The 16,062-nt window shown below is 52.2% G+C and overlaps 6 protein-coding genes across 6 annotated transcripts; 4 read left to right on the top strand and 2 right to left on the bottom strand.

Annotated features, from left to right (window-relative positions):
• Nucleotides 1–1,645: 1,645 nt before the first annotated feature.
• N7443_003434 (uncharacterized protein) lies at nucleotides 1,646–2,728 on the top strand (the record flags this gene model as incomplete). The annotated part of the gene is made up of 2 exons (XM_056883490.1): nucleotides 1,646–2,195; nucleotides 2,277–2,728. 2 exons carry the CDS (start codon nucleotides 1,646–1,648, stop codon nucleotides 2,726–2,728), a joined length of 1,002 nt encoding a protein of 333 aa, XP_056741768.1.
• Nucleotides 2,729–2,910: 182 nt separating this feature from the next.
• Nucleotides 2,911–4,165, top strand: rad14 (DNA repair protein RAD14; the record flags this gene model as incomplete). Its single annotated transcript, XM_056883489.1, has 3 exons — nucleotides 2,911–3,009; nucleotides 3,072–3,687; nucleotides 3,750–4,165. 3 exons carry the CDS (start codon nucleotides 2,911–2,913, stop codon nucleotides 4,163–4,165), a joined length of 1,131 nt encoding a protein of 376 aa, XP_056741767.1.
• A 1,110-nt stretch (nucleotides 4,166–5,275) lies between these two features.
• N7443_003432 (cell differentiation and development protein Fsr1) lies at nucleotides 5,276–7,957 on the top strand (the record flags this gene model as incomplete). The annotated part of the gene is made up of 4 exons (XM_056883488.1): nucleotides 5,276–5,360; nucleotides 5,418–5,696; nucleotides 5,754–7,637; nucleotides 7,698–7,957. The coding sequence occupies 4 exons, from the start codon at nucleotides 5,276–5,278 to the stop codon at nucleotides 7,955–7,957; spliced, it is 2,508 nt and encodes an 835-aa protein (XP_056741766.1).
• Nucleotides 7,958–8,574: 617 nt separating this feature from the next.
• N7443_003431 (uncharacterized protein) lies at nucleotides 8,575–9,353 on the bottom strand (the record flags this gene model as incomplete). Its single annotated transcript, XM_056883487.1, has 2 exons — nucleotides 8,575–9,153; nucleotides 9,243–9,353. The coding sequence occupies 2 exons, from the start codon at nucleotides 9,351–9,353 to the stop codon at nucleotides 8,575–8,577; spliced, it is 690 nt and encodes a 229-aa protein (XP_056741765.1).
• A 278-nt stretch (nucleotides 9,354–9,631) lies between these two features.
• Nucleotides 9,632–11,779, top strand: N7443_003430 (rRNA (cytosine-C5-)-methyltransferase NOP2; the record flags this gene model as incomplete). The annotated part of the gene is made up of 1 exon (XM_056883486.1): nucleotides 9,632–11,779. One exon carries the CDS (start codon nucleotides 9,632–9,634, stop codon nucleotides 11,777–11,779), a length of 2,148 nt encoding a protein of 715 aa, XP_056741764.1.
• Nucleotides 11,780–12,164: 385 nt separating this feature from the next.
• Nucleotides 12,165–15,981, bottom strand: N7443_003429 (putative MATH and UCH domain protein; the record flags this gene model as incomplete). The annotated part of the gene is made up of 3 exons (XM_056883485.1): nucleotides 12,165–13,456; nucleotides 13,509–15,587; nucleotides 15,651–15,981. 3 exons carry the CDS (start codon nucleotides 15,979–15,981, stop codon nucleotides 12,165–12,167), a joined length of 3,702 nt encoding a protein of 1,233 aa, XP_056741763.1.
• Nucleotides 15,982–16,062: the final 81 nt, after the last annotated feature.

Raw genomic sequence — 16,062 nt, 5'->3', positions numbered from 1 at the left:
GCAAAGAGAAAGTCTGTTGGTGCCATCCTTCCTGATCTCTCTGTGTTCCGTGACCCTGCTCTTATGCTTGCAAGCATGGGTATGTTCTTTATGGAATGGGGTCTCTTCGTGCCAATCACTTATCTAACCTCATATGCATTGAGGCATGGCATGTCATCACGGTTTGCATTCTTACTTCTTTCTCTGATTAACCTGGGTGCAATATTTGGTCGATGGATTCCTGGATATTGTGCTGACCGCATCGGCCGTTTCAACACTTTCATAATAACGATTTTTGGGTGCTTTCTCTTTACCGCCTGCTTTTGGATGCCTGCTGGATCCAGTAAGGCTATGATTACCCTTTTCGCACTGTCATTCGGTTTTGCCAGTGGTAGCAATGTCAGTCTGGCTCCAGTCTGCATCGGTCAATTGTGTAAGCTTGAAGCATACGGTCGCTATTATGCCACGGCATACGTCGTTGTCAGTATAAGGTAAGTGAAGACAAACTCCACTTTCTTCAATCTCTGTGAGAATATGACTTTTGATTCTGAATTTCCTTTAACTCATTTTCGTGGCAAAACTGTAAAGTATAGATGAGCTAATATCAATAGCTGTCTAACCGGAATTCCGATTGCGGGAGATATACTCAATCGCTGCAATGGAGAATACTGGGGCTTGATCGTTTTTACTATGGCTAGCTACGCCGCAAGCCTTCTGTGCTTGATTGTGACAAAGCTTTATTGTTGCGGGTGGAATCATGCTATGGCAATTTTCTAGGGGCTTGGCTTTCACACGGAATCTGCTCTTGTGAGATTTGACTTGAAATTGTGAAGATACAATAAAGGACCCCCAAAATCGTGGCATGAGAAGAATTACCTGGGTCCAGTCATTTTCTTTCAATGTGAACTTCAAATTGATGACCTCGCAGGTCTCTTGTATCGGTCAGAAGTGCTGAATGCCGAGCACATCTCTCGGTCGTCCAAGCTCCCAATCATCTTCCACAGCATAAGAATACTAGAATAATGGGAATACATAATACCAGCAAACACACCCCAATGAGCAAGGATTTAATTTGTAGACCGACAGCAGTTGTCGAAGGGATGATCGCAAATCAGATGTCCTTACATAGGTTATCCCAACAATTGCATCAGGAACAACCTGCCAAAGCGTGATAATTGATGGTACATACAGGCTTACATCCCACGTTGAGTGATTGAATCGCAGCAGGGTTACGGCAGGGCCCAGGCTGGGTATCGCAGCCTTTGGTCAGCCCGTCCACTCCGACCCAGCTTCTACCAAGGCTTATGGCTGTATACTCCAACCTCCTATCTGGAAGCGGTCTTTTCACTATTAATTCAATTTGGGCTTGATGGAAAGAAAAAAAACTTAGTAAACTGTGAGAAATAAATCTTAGCTAGTTCCCAAAAGAGCTGTAAGTAAGCCTAATGAGCGGCCATAAGATCATTTTCCGGTAATTGAAGATGGTATCAAGAACATTTTCGTCTTAAACACCAAAGTAACAGAGAAAGCTGTCTAGGGTCAGACGGATTAAAAGAACAGCGTTGTGATTTTTATAACTAAAGGAGCGGTGGATGCGGCAGAAAAGCGTCGCGGAGAACGTAGTACGGAGTAAACATCTCGGACTCAACCTCTTACGATCGGGCCCATGGAGGATTCAGCTTCCAAGTCGTTCGAAGCTTTCGAATCCAAGCAGCCGTTTCCCCCTCTGCTTGATGATCTCACTTCACCCGAGGCGCAGGAGATCTATGCGGAGGACGAGGTCATCTCTCCCGGCTACGATGAGATCGAGGTTGAGGACGATGCCGATTTCCAGTCGCACTACTCGCTAGATCCTCAATCACTCTCTGATTCCGAGTCCGATGACTCGGCCAACAATATTGGGAGGCATCATCCCTTCCGACAGTCATCCAGCTCACTTCATGGCCCCAATGCCTTTGCGCCTCCTTTTTACAACCGCCCGCCAACACCTCTGCCTCCGTCTCCTTCATTGACATCGCTGCTTCGACCGCCCTTCTCGACAACGACCTCACGTCCGACCACTCCAGATAGCTCCGATGTTGAAACCCCCAACGACACTGAGGCCGCCGTGGCCAAATCAGCGCGTCGCGCAACAACCGTCCCGCGCGCCAGTCCTAAGGTCCCGACCTACGAGTATTACGGCTTTGTGCTCTATCTAGCTTCATCACTTGCATTCTGTAGGTGCTTCACCTGGGCTGCACCTCCTCAGGCCTGTTGTCTCTCTTGAAACTTGGAATGCTGACCGTGAGACAACCTAGTGATTTATCTCCTGTGGTCATACCTGCCATCCCCATTCCTCCATCAGCTCGGAATTTACTACTACCCCAATCGCTGGTGGTCCCTAGCTATTCCAGCATGGCTTGTCATTTGCATCGTCTACATTTACGTCGCACTCGCTTCCTACAACACTGGCTATCTGACTCTGCCCATGAACAGCATTGAGAACGTTGTGGATGAAGTCGCGAACGTAGCGGTCATTGATGGAAAGGCTCGAAGAAGACCAGGCGGAGCTACCAAGATGAAGCCCGGCGCAACATCCTACCAAGTTATGGGCCCGCAGAATCGCAAAGTCAATTGGTGGGAAATTTGGAGTGAGGGAACTGATGCCGTTATGGATATCCCGGTCGGCGGTGTGTGCGAGGTCTTGTACGGTCAAGAGCGCGATGAGGATGAAGTTTTACATACAAACTCCTTTGCTGCTGAATTATAGCGTTACGGAGAGAATCAGAAAATGCATCTTTGCATCTTTGCATCTTCGCGTTTTCGCGTTTATGACGTGAATGAGAAGTGTGAGTCACGTGGTGATAAGCTTTGCCTCTTGCTTTACTGCATTTCGTCCTTTTCCCCTTTGCCTTCCATAGAGGAACGAGTAACACTGAACGATCCGGCAAGATGTCAGCAGAACGGCCGTCAACACCTCCTCGGCAAAGTTTTGCTGAGCCGGGCCAACTCCCTCGTGGCCCTCTGACGCCCGAACAGCAACGAAAGATTGTAAGTGCCCTTGTTGACCAACCTTCAGGTTCATCGTTTACTTACCTTCTTATTCCCACCAGGAAGTGAACCGAATGAAAGCGAAAGCCCTTAGAGAACAACGTGAAGCCGAACTGTCTCAAAGCCCAAGCTCTGCCGCTACGCCTCGTGCCGCCCAACCTATTCAAGGAGTCAAACGTTCTTTCAACTCGATGACCGTGGCTGAGCCTCCGGCTTCTGTGCGGGATGCCCGTACAAACACAGTTTCTGATCGGTCGCTCGATGCGATCAAACCGGCACGCAATTTCACTCGATACGTCGATTATGATTTCAGCAAGATGACTGATACCAAGGGTGGCTTCCTAACGCAGGAGGATGACCCATTCAACAAGGCGTTGCACGTGTCGGATGGTAGGGAGGATCAAAAGCCGGCAAACATGACCCAGAAGGAATGGGAGCGTCACCAACTACTCCAGTCTTTGCGACGGAATCGCGAAGGGCCTTTCGAGCCAGGCTTAAGTGTTCTGGACGATAAAAGCAAGCAAAAGACATGTCGCGAGTGTGGAAGTTTAGAAATTGATTGGAAGTGGGAGGAAGAGCTCCGATGTCGCATTTGTCATTCGTGCAAGGAAAAATTCCCCGATCGGTATAGCCTTCTCACCAAGACGGAGGCCAAGGAGGACTATCTACTGACGGACCGTGAGTCGATTGATGATTAACGTTTAACACATAAGATTGCCGTGGCTGATCTTGCTCGATAGCTGAATTACGGGACGAAGAGCTTCTTCCCCACCTCGAACGGCCGAATCCGCATAAATCGACATGGAATAACATGATGCTGTATCTGCGCTTTCAGGTCGAAGAATATGCATTTTCGCCGAAGAAATGGGGCTCTGCTGAGGCTCTAGATGCCGAGTTCGAGCGACGGGAGAATGACAAGAAGAAGCGACGAGAAGCCAAGTTCAAGACAAAGCTGCAGGACCTTAAGAAACGTACGCGCGTTGAGGCCTACCGACGAAATCGGAAAGGAGCTTCGGGTGGAGAGTTCGGGGATGACCTTGGCAATAATCGGAAGCACGTACACCAATGGGGTCGATCCGTTGAGAATCCGGAAACTGGCATCGACGTCAAGACCTGTGTGGACTGCGGCATGGAGGTGGAGGAGCTGGAATTCTAACTCCAATGTATTATAACTTAGCATACGACAACCACTCGTGGGCATGTCTTAACGAGATCACGAGTATCACAAAGCCCCAACTTGGGACCTTCTGGAAGGTTTAGTCTAGACTTTGGATCATTTTGAATGTTAGAAGCTCCCAGGTGTACCGGGTAGACAGGCAGATTCCCAGCCTTGGTCTTTGCCCTTCATAGGAAGATTATATTTCAAATAGCTACGCAGGTATCGGGAAATGCTCATATCCATGGGTGTTACCAGAGCGACTTGTCAGAATTGTGGTGCATGGCCGTCAAAACATCCCTACAATCCCTGTCTTCTAAGGTTCCCTGCAACTCTGAAGTATATCGAGATACATATCCAAGTATACATCGAGAGATCTGCCACCACAACTCGCCACCCCAGCGTGTCGATAGGTTGGGGACGCCCACAGATACTCCTGTACAAGCCTAATTCCCACCTCAAATTAAAGGTTGAATTTTAAAATCTGTATAGAACTGAGAGATGGAAGACCGGTTTGACGAACTGAAACGGGGTAGCGGTGTAAGAGCGAGGGCCACCCCCGGGACATGCAGGTTAACCCTCGCTTTTCGTAGCATAGCGACTTCACCCATGCAGAATAATCTAGATCACTCCGACCTGCGCAAACTACCCTTTCCATTGCCTATTTCTTGCCACTCACGACTTTGATGATTTTCAGGATACTTTGATCCCACTTTACTACGGCAGTGACTCTCCCAAGGCGGTCAGTCCGTTCTGCCGAGCTGCTCGACCCCCGAAAACCACTTGCTCTCGCCCTAAACAAACGAAAGCGCACGCTCTCAATCCTCCTGCAGTCGATCATTGGCCTCTTCCCCTTTCACTTCGACCGGGATTTACTCCCCATCCACTGGACACGGCGTGGAACGCGGTTCCCCTGCTGTTGTCACCTACCCCCATCCAGGTTATTGAAACTCGCTTACTCCAGTGCTCGAACGGGGGTCAGGAGACAAGCTCAAGCTTGTTGCTTTCCAACCGGAAGCTGTTTAGCTTCAGATCGCTCGTGCTGCACATAACGACTGCGCTAAGTGCTGATCAAACGACGTGTACATGGCCTGGCAATCTCCATCGGCCATGTCTGGGGCCGGGGGAATGCACGGGGCAATGGGGGACGGCTCCAATGGCGGAAACCCACAAGGCACGGAATACACGTTACAGGGTGAGTGTACCCCTGATTGCTGATCTCACTATAGCTGGGCTAACAATCGATGAACAGGCGTGATGCGGTTCCTCCAGACCGAATGGCATCGACACGAGCGCGACCGTAATGCATGGGAGATCGAACGCGCCGAAATGAAATCTCGCATCGGCCGACTAGAGGGTGAATTACGGACAAGCAAGCGTCTTCACGAGTCTCTGGGCAAGCACGTTCGACTGATGGAGTCGGCGCTGAAGAAAGAGCGGGAGAAGGTGAAGAAGCTCTCCAATAACGAGACACTCGAGGGCCCAACAGATCCCAAGGAGATTGCGCGGGACAGCATCAACTTTTTGAAAGGTGTGATTCATCTTTTGTGTATTACTCACGTGCGCATTTATTAATTTGCCATCACAGCGCAACGTCCGTCCAACCACGAACCGGATGCGGGCCAGGACGACTCCATGAACTCCAATGACTTCCGCCAGGAGGATGAGCGGGATAAATCACGGGTTTACCTTTCCAAGTGCGCCCAAGAAATCGCCTATCACGTTATTCCTACATCACATCCGGCCCCGGACCTCAGTGATCCCGATCTATCTAGCCACTTCTACAACCAACAACTATCGCAGCAAAATCTGGAGGAGGCATATCTTCAGCAGCAGCAGCAGCAACAACAGCAACAGCAACAACAACACCAACAACAGCAGCAGCAAAAAGCCAATCATATGGTTTCGCATGAGGTGGTCCTTCCGAACCATCAGTCGATGAGCGGACAATATGGAGACAATGTGGCCGTGGGTCGCGCCCAGAACCAATACAATCACTCGTCTGCCCCTCGCGAAGTAGTTGATCGACGTCAGCTCGAACAGCAGCAAGCCTCGGCCAATGCTGCTGAGAATCAAAAGCAAATCTACGAACAAGGTCTAGTGGACGACCGCGCAGCTGGAACTCAGACTTCATACGATGGTACAGGCCCTCGTGTAGCCGTGCAAGAGGATGTGCAGCCGGAAAAGGGGACCGAAGAGAACGCGGAAGACATGGATGGCTGGAATTTTGATGAGCCCACAGGGCAAGAACCTGCGAGCGAGCCCATGCCGCCACATCGACCGGACACCGATGCATTCCCAAACGCCAACTTTGTTCGCTCGAAGTCGCCGTCCAGGGGTGGATCCCTCTCTCACCGACGGAAAAGCTCTGGCTCTCGGAGGAAAAGTGAGGGTGCGGCGGAGTCGCGGGATTATGGCGCTGGATTCGGCCAACAGGACTCTAATTTTAAGGTTAGGTTTGCCCTCCGTGGACATCTCGATGTCATCCGCTCTGTGATCTTCACAGGGGGTGGCAGCCCATCCGAGCCAGAGATTTGCACATGCAGCGACGACGGTACCATCAAGCGGTGGATAATCCCAGCTACGTACGGCACGTTTGGAGCCCAGGGTCCGAGCTCGAGTAACGACTTAGACATCACCAGCTACTTCACCCATCGCGGCCATGAAGGCGCTGTGACTTCGCTAGCGTCTTGTTCGCCATCGCAAAACATCTCAAATGGCGGCCGAGTCCTGGGTGATGGTTGGGTCTTCTCCGGCGGACAAGATGCCAGTGTGAGGGTATGGGAACGTGGCCGTGTTGACCCCAAGGCTACCCTGGATGGGCACACAGATGCGGTGTGGGGGCTCTGCGTGCTTCCTGGGACGGCTGGTTCTGTCTTTGGCGACTCGTGCAGTCACTACGGCGGCGCAGACCGCATTTTGTTGGCATCTGGCGCAGCTGACGGCCGCATCTTGATCTGGGCCGTCAGTTCACCTCCTCTTGTCTCCTCACCCCAGGCTGGATCGCGTCGCCAGGGCGGCAGCCGTCGTGCAAACTCGATCTCATCCGGATCCAACTTCCCATCCTCTCCACAGCCCAGCGTCGCTACCGCCACTCCTTTCCACTACACTTTGGTCCATCACATTCAGCGCAGCGACTCTCCATCTCCCACTTGCATCAGTCCCTTGTCCCTAGCCGGAGTTAATTTTGTCGTCTCCTACACGGATGCCTCAATTCTCGTCTACGACACACGAACAGGCGAGGAAATTGTTGGCATGGCTAGTCTCGAAACCTACGATGGCACGCCATCAACCGGCGTTAATTCTGTAGTTGCTACTACCGTCGGCTTTGATGGTTCTGCCCATTTGGATCCCAACCGCACCATGGCTGAAGAAGAGGTTGTTCACGGAGCCACGGGGTCAAGCAGTGTGGAAGGTGTGATCATTAGTGGCTATGAAGACCGATACATTCGCTTCTTCGATGCCAACAGTGGTATGTTGCATTTCTTGCTCCCTCTGTTTTTAAAGGATTTCTTCTGACACAATTCTCTAGGTCAATGTACGTACACCATGCTGGCCCACCCGGCTGCGATTGCCTCGTTGTCACTGTCTCCGGATGGACGTGAACTTGTCTCGGCTGGTCATGACGCCAGCCTGCGCTTTTGGAACCTTGAGAAGCGTAGCTGCACCCAAGAACTGACCAGTCACCGATTGATGCGCGGTGAGGGCGTCTGCGCTGTTGTCTGGAGCCGTGACGGACGCTGGGTCGTTAGCGGTGGCGGAGATGGCGTGGTCAAGGTCTTCTCGAGATGACCGGACGATGAGATGACAGCTCTTGTATGATTCTTTCTTTCTACTGTCGTGTGTATTTCTTCGGCCTTCTCGCCGAGATATGATCCCATGAAACCGGATGAGCGATTGGCCGGACCAGTTCTTTTTTGAGCATTTCCAATGGTGTCCCATTCAGCTGCCTGGCATATGGTACTCTATGTGGTTTTTACTCTTCTTCTACATGTGTACTTTTGACCCCAATGCTGATAATATGCCGTCTTCGCGATGATTTTCCGGCGTACATTTCTGATCATTTGTTTCTTGTCATTGCTTCGGTTCATAAGCGACAGTGCCCCCTCATCTCCTCACAGATTCCCTTGCTACTTCCTTGATCTCTGTTCGGTTGGGTGTGTTGTTGGGACCGCTGGCGTTTGGTATCTTCTCGTGTATCTGAAGCCCGGTGAACGGGACTTTATCTGGCATTCATTTCTGGGTCCTCTAGGCTCTGTCTTGGTCATCCTCATGCAGACCCCATTGTGTGTGTGTGTGTATAACATTTGAAACCCGTACCCATAGTGCTTCTACATATTCTAGGGCGTAGGGGGTTAAATATCGATTTGATTCCGGGTATTATTTGTATGAAGTTGGAAACAAAGTAACTATGACCGACTGGAGCTCCAAGCGCTCTTGAACAGTGCTTGTAAATGTTTCGCCTCGTCCGTGTCCTTCAACCGCTGCTCGAGATAACCCTCAAGATCATTCCAGAAAGCCTCGGTCTGCAACACCTCCGCACCGCTTGGTCCAACCGCTGCCTTGGGTGGGGACACATCGTCCTTTGCAGATTCTGGTTGAGCGGGTGCGTCAATCGCCTGGGCGCCTCCGATGATCATTATCCCAAACTCGACCGCTTTTCCTCCTGCCAGCATCTCAGGTTCATCGGCCAGAATCTCGGCCAATGTCTTCCCTGTTCCTGTCACAGGCTTGCGGCGATACAAAATCTTGATCTTGTCCAGTGGCACTTGGTTTCCTTGAGCATCGCTGACACGCCCACCAACGGCATCCCTCACATCCTGCATAGTCGTCGTAGAAAGAGGAGCATTGGGGATGGTAAACTCGAGGGCCGGATTACGTGCAGACTTGATGTTGACGTTGATCGATTTCGAAGAGCCCGGGGCGAGTGTATGCTTCACTTTCTTCGGCATCTCGGGATGCGGGGCCTGGAGGCGGGGAAGTGTGTACTGTTGATTAAGGTGATCAAAGTCAGTCACAGGCTAGAAGTTGTCTCATTCTGGAAACAAAATTGCCCCGTCAAGGAAGAAAAGCTCACCGGCATACGCAGGCCAATCTGCTCCGGATCGAAGACATGGTCAGCCCGCAGCTTGATAGGACGGGAGTCCAGCGTGGAGAGAAATGTCTTGGTAAAGGAAAGCTCGGACATGATGGGCTGAGATCCTATAGTGTACCGAAAGGGAAACGAAGCTCACGGTGGAGCAGGGAATGTTCAAGTGGTCGAACGGTTGATTGTTCGCGGGGTCTTAACTTGCTTTCCCTCGCGCGGCAAGAAATTATTGCCTTATAATTCAGGCGGAAACTGCGCTCACTCACCGCCTTGTGTCTCTATCTTCTGCCGATATTCACCGCTGCGGAAGAAAAAAAAAAGCCCCAAAAAAGTTGGTAGCAAACCTGCAAACCATACAGCCAGACACAACATTCATCATGGGTGTAGGACGTCGCATGATAAAGCAGGGCCCCCCGCCCCCGCTCGATGAATCAAAGATTTCTATTTTGAAGAAGCGCAAGGCCGCCGCGGCGGAGTCGGCGGCCAAGGCAGTCGCTGCGAAGAAGCGCCGCAGATCTGATGCCGAGGAGGAAGTTGTGACCAAGAAGGCCGCCCCGAAGAAGAGCAAGGTCAATGGCGCTGCTACGAGCAAGACTGAAAAGACACAAGCTCCTGCAAAGAAGAAGCCCGTGCCTATGGACTCCTCGGACGAAGAAGACTTGGAAATGGAAGACGACGAGTTTGATAATTTGGATGGTGTCAGCGAAGGTTCCATGGACAGTAACGATCAGGTCGAAGGGCTTTCGGACTTGGAGGATGATGAGCCCGAGGATGATTCGGTTGTCGACTCTGATGAGGATAACCACCCCCGCGAAACCATGTTCTCGGATGACGAAGATCTTTCCGATGCCGAGGAGAGATTGACTGCTGCCAACATCGAAGGACTTTCGAGGAAGCTCGATGCGGAGAGGCAGGCCGAAGAGGAGGAGGCTGAACAGGAATTGCAGGATGCGGCTATGCAGACCAACATTGCCGGCGACGGTCCCGATGTCTTTGCCGACCAGGCCCAGCAGGGTCTGGCTCCGGATCTGCAGCTCCTGCGCCAGCGCATCACGGATACTATTCGCATTCTCGGAGACCTGAAGACTCTGGGACAAGCCGGCAAGTCGCGTGCCGAATACCTCGATCTCCTGCTCGGCGACATCTGCACATACTACGGATACACCCGATTCCTCGCCGAGAAGCTGTTCAACCTGTTTACCCCGATGGAAGCATTTGCCTTTTTCGAAGCTAACGAGACACCTCGCCCCGTTGTCATCCGTACCAACACCCTCCGAACGAACCGTCGCTCCCTCGCTCAAGCCCTGATCAACCGAGGTGTCGTGCTCGAGCCTGTCGGCAAGTGGTCCAAGGTTGGTCTGCAGGTCTTCGAGTCTCCTGTGCCTCTGGGTGCTACTCCCGAATACCTCGCTGGTCATTACATTCTCCAAGCTGCGTCTTCGTTCCTGCCCGTCATGGCGCTGGCCCCTCAGCCCAATGAGCGTTGTCTTGATATGGCCGCCGCTCCCGGTGGTAAGACTACCTACATGTCTGCCTTGATGCGCAACACCGGTACTGTGATCGCCAACGATGCCAGCAAGCCCCGTGCTAAGGGTTTGATCGGTAACATTCACCGCTTGGGCTGCAAGAACACCATCGTCACCAACATGGATGCCCGCACAGCTTTCCCCAAGGCTATGGGTGGCTTTGACCGCGTGCTTCTTGATGCCCCTTGCACCGGTACCGGCGTTATTTCCAAGGATCCCGGTGTGAAGACTTCCAAAAATGAGCGTGACTTCCTGGCCATCCCCCACATGCAACGACAGCTGCTCCTGGCCGCCATCGACTCTGTTGACCACAATTCCAAGACCGGTGGATATGTCGTCTACTCAACTTGCAGTGTCACCGTCGAGGAGAACGAGTCTGTCGTACAGTATGTTCTGCGCAAGCGACCCAACGTCAAGATTGTCGACACCGGCCTGGGCAACTTTGGTAGCCCGGGATTCATCAGCTACATGGGCAAGAAGTTCGACGCCAAGATGGCTCTTACCCGCCGTTACTTCCCGCACCGCGAGAACGTCGACGGTTTCTATGTCTGTAAATTGAAGAAGATTGGCCCTACCCCTGCGGCCAAGCCAACCGATGAGACAACTGCTCGCGAACGCCGTCCAGCTCGTGCCGGCTCTCAGGCTGCCTCTACCGATGATGAGATCGACAGGACCCCTATTGGCCATGGAGAAGAAGACGCGATGGACTTCGAGGGCGGTGCCTTCGGACCTTTCGAGGAAACCGAGGATACGGACAGAATCGAACGTGCTGAGCGCAACCGTCTGCGTCGCAAGGGGCTTAACCCCAAGGCAGTCAAGCCCAAGAAGACCAAGGGAGATGCTTCGAAGAAGCCTGCCGAGCCCAGCCAGGAGGAGCCCAAGGCTGAAGCTACGAAGAAGGAGGAGCCCAAGAAGTCTTCCAACCAGGCCAAGGGAGAGAAGAAGACCGTGACCAAGAGCGACAAGAAGGAGAAGAAGGCCAAGAAGGCGGCCAAATAAGCTCTTGACATTTTAAATGTCTCATGTGTATGTATAGCTCTGGCAAGTTGAAAAGCATCTTCTTTTAGTTGGGTGGATGGCGCATATGGAAATATACCTCGTTAGATTATTTCAATGTCAAAAAAACGTTTCATTCAGCGTCTAACGCAATGTATGTCTATGAACGATGTCTAGGTCCACCAATGGTGGCATGCAATTATATCCAAAATAAAATGAGAGTAAAAAAGGCAAAAAATCACACCCCGTTCCCCCTAATTACCAGTCGCTAATTTGTTCAACAGACGTCTTGTGCAACGGCTTTCCCATGCATGGCCTTGTGCACATAAAAACAAAACAGACCCAAAAACCAGAATGCTCAAAAAACTCCGCAGTGATGCGGACTTTGTTAAGTCCTGTAAATCTTGATGACACTCTTGATGGTCTTGCGGCAGATCGGACACAGGTCCACCTGCTTGGCACAGGTCACGCAGGAGCAGACGTGGCCACAGTCGCAGAAGACGGCGTTTTGCTCCTCGGAATAGCAGATTTGGCAGAGATCCGTCTCTTCATCAGCCACCTCCCAGTAGCTGATACCCTTGCCGTGTCGCTTGCCATCCTTATAGCCGCCAACATACTTGTTGCCAGTCTTCTTTTCGACATAGGTGCCTTGTCCGTGGCGCACATCCTCGACCCAATCACCGTCATAAGTGTCACCTGTTGGATATTCCATCTTGCCTGGACCATGGCGCCGCCCGAAGACAAACTCGCCCTCATAGACGGTTCCCGTGCCTGAGAAGTGCTTGCCGTGGCCATGATAGAATCCCTTTAGGAATTCTCCGCTATAGTAGTCGCTAGTGAAAGTGGCCTCGACAGTCTTAGTACCGGTGAAGCCTTGAATCGGGTGTTCGCGCGACTCGGCCCACAGGTATTGGACCAGGCGATCAGGGCTGGAGAACAGGCCAGAGACGCCAAGCTGGGAGCGCTTGTCTCTGCTCAACTTGTCTCCCACGATGATACAAGAGCCGTGGGGAACGACAACATCTAGGAAATTATCGGCCGGGGACACGGTCGTCACGGTGGTGCCATCAACTCGCTTCCACATGAGGAAATCTCGGCGGATGGGCCACTTCAGGTGCTTCCGAATGGACGCCTTGACATTTGCCTCAAGCTTGGAGAAGAACGAGCCCACTGTACGGAGGACCTGATCGTCTGCGTCAAACACCTGGATGAAATAATACGCATGTCCGACTGGCAGTGTCACCTCGAGTTCGGTAGAGGTTGCAGTTGCCGGCTCTGGTACAGGTGTCTCGACAGGCGCAGATGTAGGGGCTGTACCAGAAGAGCTTGTTTCATGATTACCAGAGGAGATGCTATCCGTGATCTGCTGATCGTGGGCTGCAGCCACAGCAAGGACGGCATCATGCTCAGCCATCTCTTCCGCTAAGGCATCAATTTCGGGAGATGAGGTCGCAAGCGGGGGCGAAGAAGGTTCGTCGCTAGTGGTGTCCAGATCTTCGGCTGTGGTGACAACAGTCTCATGAACACCACTGGATGAACTGGCAACGGCGTCTCCATCGGGTCCAGTTGATTGTGGTTCAGGAGTGCCCGAAATAGCCCGCTCGATAATAGATTCCTCAGTCTTGTCTTCAGCTGCAGCCAATGAAGATGGATCCGGAATCGCAAAGAATTTGGCATCCTCTAGAATTGATACATTAGTGGAATCTTTCAAACACCAGACTTTTTCACTTACCTTCTGAGATCGTTTCCATCCAGAATCGCAGAGTACCACCGGATGTATTCAAGGGAACGTTCATGTCTGAGATCAGATCAAACGCAAGAGTGGGCCCGCATTGAGCACGAGTGTGCCCGATGTGCCAGAGACGTACGCGCTCTGGCCCAACAAGCTTCTCGCCCGCCGATTTCCACAAGGATATCTTCTTGCGGAGCTCAGCAATGCGGGACGAACGAGGCAGATTCATATACATGACACCGTTGACCTTCTTAGAGTGAGACATGAGATCGTAGGTGTCAAACAGGCTGTTCAGATGATCGTACTCAGTAGTCGAGTACACCTCGACCTGAATGTCGTCCTTCACTAGCGCCGCATCGTTTAATGGGGCAGACGGATAGACACCGGTCTCATAGTACTGTTTCAAAGGCTCTGAAACATTCCAAGGTCCCTGGGGACCAGGCAGGAGCTCTGTCACCATGTCACTGCGCACATATATGGCCACCACGGGCACATCATGGCCCTTCTTGTGGTCCACGGTCTGTGAAGCATCAATACCAAGATGAGGACCCATTGCAGTCTTTTGGGTCAAGCATTCAACGCGGTTGTCACTGCCATCGTCGAATGCCAGCCATTTGGTTCCTGGGCCGCCAGGACGAAGAATGCTGAAGAATTTGCCCGACGTGCGACGGCCGCGGTGAACAACGTAGCCATAAAGGACATATTTGCCGCTCTGACCGTCAGGCATAAAGGGCGCCAGATCTAATTCCTCGTCTAGGTCCACCTTGTTGAACTGTAACTGCCAGCGCATAGCCTTGTCCAAGGTATGGCGGCCAAGTTCCACATGAACAACAGGTGGGAGTGTCCAATAGCCAGGCTTCTTTTCCAGATATTTCTTCACAGCCTCGCCAGTGGACTTAACCTCGTCGGCCCGAACACAGATGCGAGAGTTGAAGTTTGTGGGAAGGGTGTTAACAGAGTCTGAGTTTGGAGATGGGCTGTCAAAGAGCTTGGCGAATTCCTTGCCAGCATCAGTGCCCGCGAGTTCGATCTCGAGCGTCCGACGGAGGCGTTCCCAGAACTCCGAAACATCACTCGAAAATTCACGCAGGTTGCGCAAGGTAGATGTAATGCCATCAGTATCAACATACTGAAGAGATTGAGTACGACGGCGCAACTGCCACAGGAGCCTCTGAAGAGCATCACACAAAGGCTTAGGCTTGACATCGCAGTTGGTAAGGTGTTCGAGAACATCCACCTTCTGGATAATCTTGCAGAATGGAGCAATGTGGAGCCACGAAGCCAGTCCAGCAACTTCGGCACTATGGTTGATCACTGAATCACCCAGAGGACGATAGCCAGTCAAGGCCAGGCTATCCCAGGTAGGTTCGGCGTCGCTTGGGTGCCACCATAATGATCGGGTTGGGTCATCGATCACACGGATATAGGCATCGAAGGCAAGGGTGTCATTGTTCAACAGCGCACGATGTTGGCCACGACGACGCTGATGAATCTGATCCCACGGGCCGTGGAAGTAAGTCCACCCCCAATCCAAGTTGTGAGGGTTGAACTGGTGGCACGAAGACTGCATCCACCCCGTCCGAGGCTCTTCGGGATTATACACGATAACACCGATCTGTGCCGCCACTCGCCACGGGCTAGCAGGGTCATCCTGGGTGATTCTGGGGGCCTCGGCCGTGGCAGGGTATTGAGACTTGAAGTCTTCCTGCCAGGCAGCGGCATCATTTGTTGCTGGGGTCTTCAATCTGACATCGGGGATACTATCTTTCAGACTGACATCGGGGGTGCTACGGCGAACCGTGAACTCGGTCTCGGGAAGTGTATCGTCCGAGGCGGGCAGAGTCGGGGAGCATTCAAGGTAAATGCTCAAAGAGCCAACGTTGTTGCCGCGAGGATAAAACTTGATTCGCCACCAGTAGCCTCCGATATAGGCGGCCGGGGATCGCATAACCTTGGCCCGATTGGGAGACTCTGGCGTACCCCGAATGCCCTTGATAGTCCACGTCACGCGGGCCTTCTCCCCAGGAGCATACTCGGGATCATCCAGGTCTCGAAAGAAGTTGTTCTCCCAATACGTGTCTGCCATGCTATCAGTAATCGGCTCAACTCATTTCGGGTTAGGTAGTTGGGGTCCAAGCTCACGATCACAAGCACTATAGTCGGCATCTGCTCCGTGGATCTCCTTCAGCTCCTCCTCATCTGGGGTAGTTGTGTCCTCTACGAACTCGGCCCAGTACGCATGTTCGATCTCTTCACCGGTTGCGGCAGTCGGTGGTGGCGTAGGAGCTCGAGGCTGGGACGGGCTAACAGTCTGTGACGTTTCAACGGCATTGACTGGAGGTTGAATCGAGGTATCATTTGTGACATTTGTGTCATTCGTGTTTGAGGGGTTCGAAATTGAATTAGGCGACTCCAGGTTGTCTCTCGTCTCGGAGACCGACCGGTTGTTCACCGGATCTGGAGAGGGATCCATAGCTGAAGTCCCGAGTCTTCGAGTCTTCGAGAGAATGAGGCGGATTGAATGACACAGTTCAAGGCAGATCAGACCAAATTA

This window comes from Penicillium atrosanguineum, assembly GCF_028827265.1.
Source record: "Penicillium atrosanguineum strain IBT 20685 chromosome Unknown utg000003l_segment0_segment0, whole genome shotgun sequence".
Classification (NCBI taxonomy): Eukaryota; Fungi; Ascomycota; class Eurotiomycetes; order Eurotiales; family Aspergillaceae; genus Penicillium; species Penicillium atrosanguineum.
Note: the sequence above shows the minus strand (reverse complement) of the source record. Positions and strands in the feature narration are given on the sequence as shown.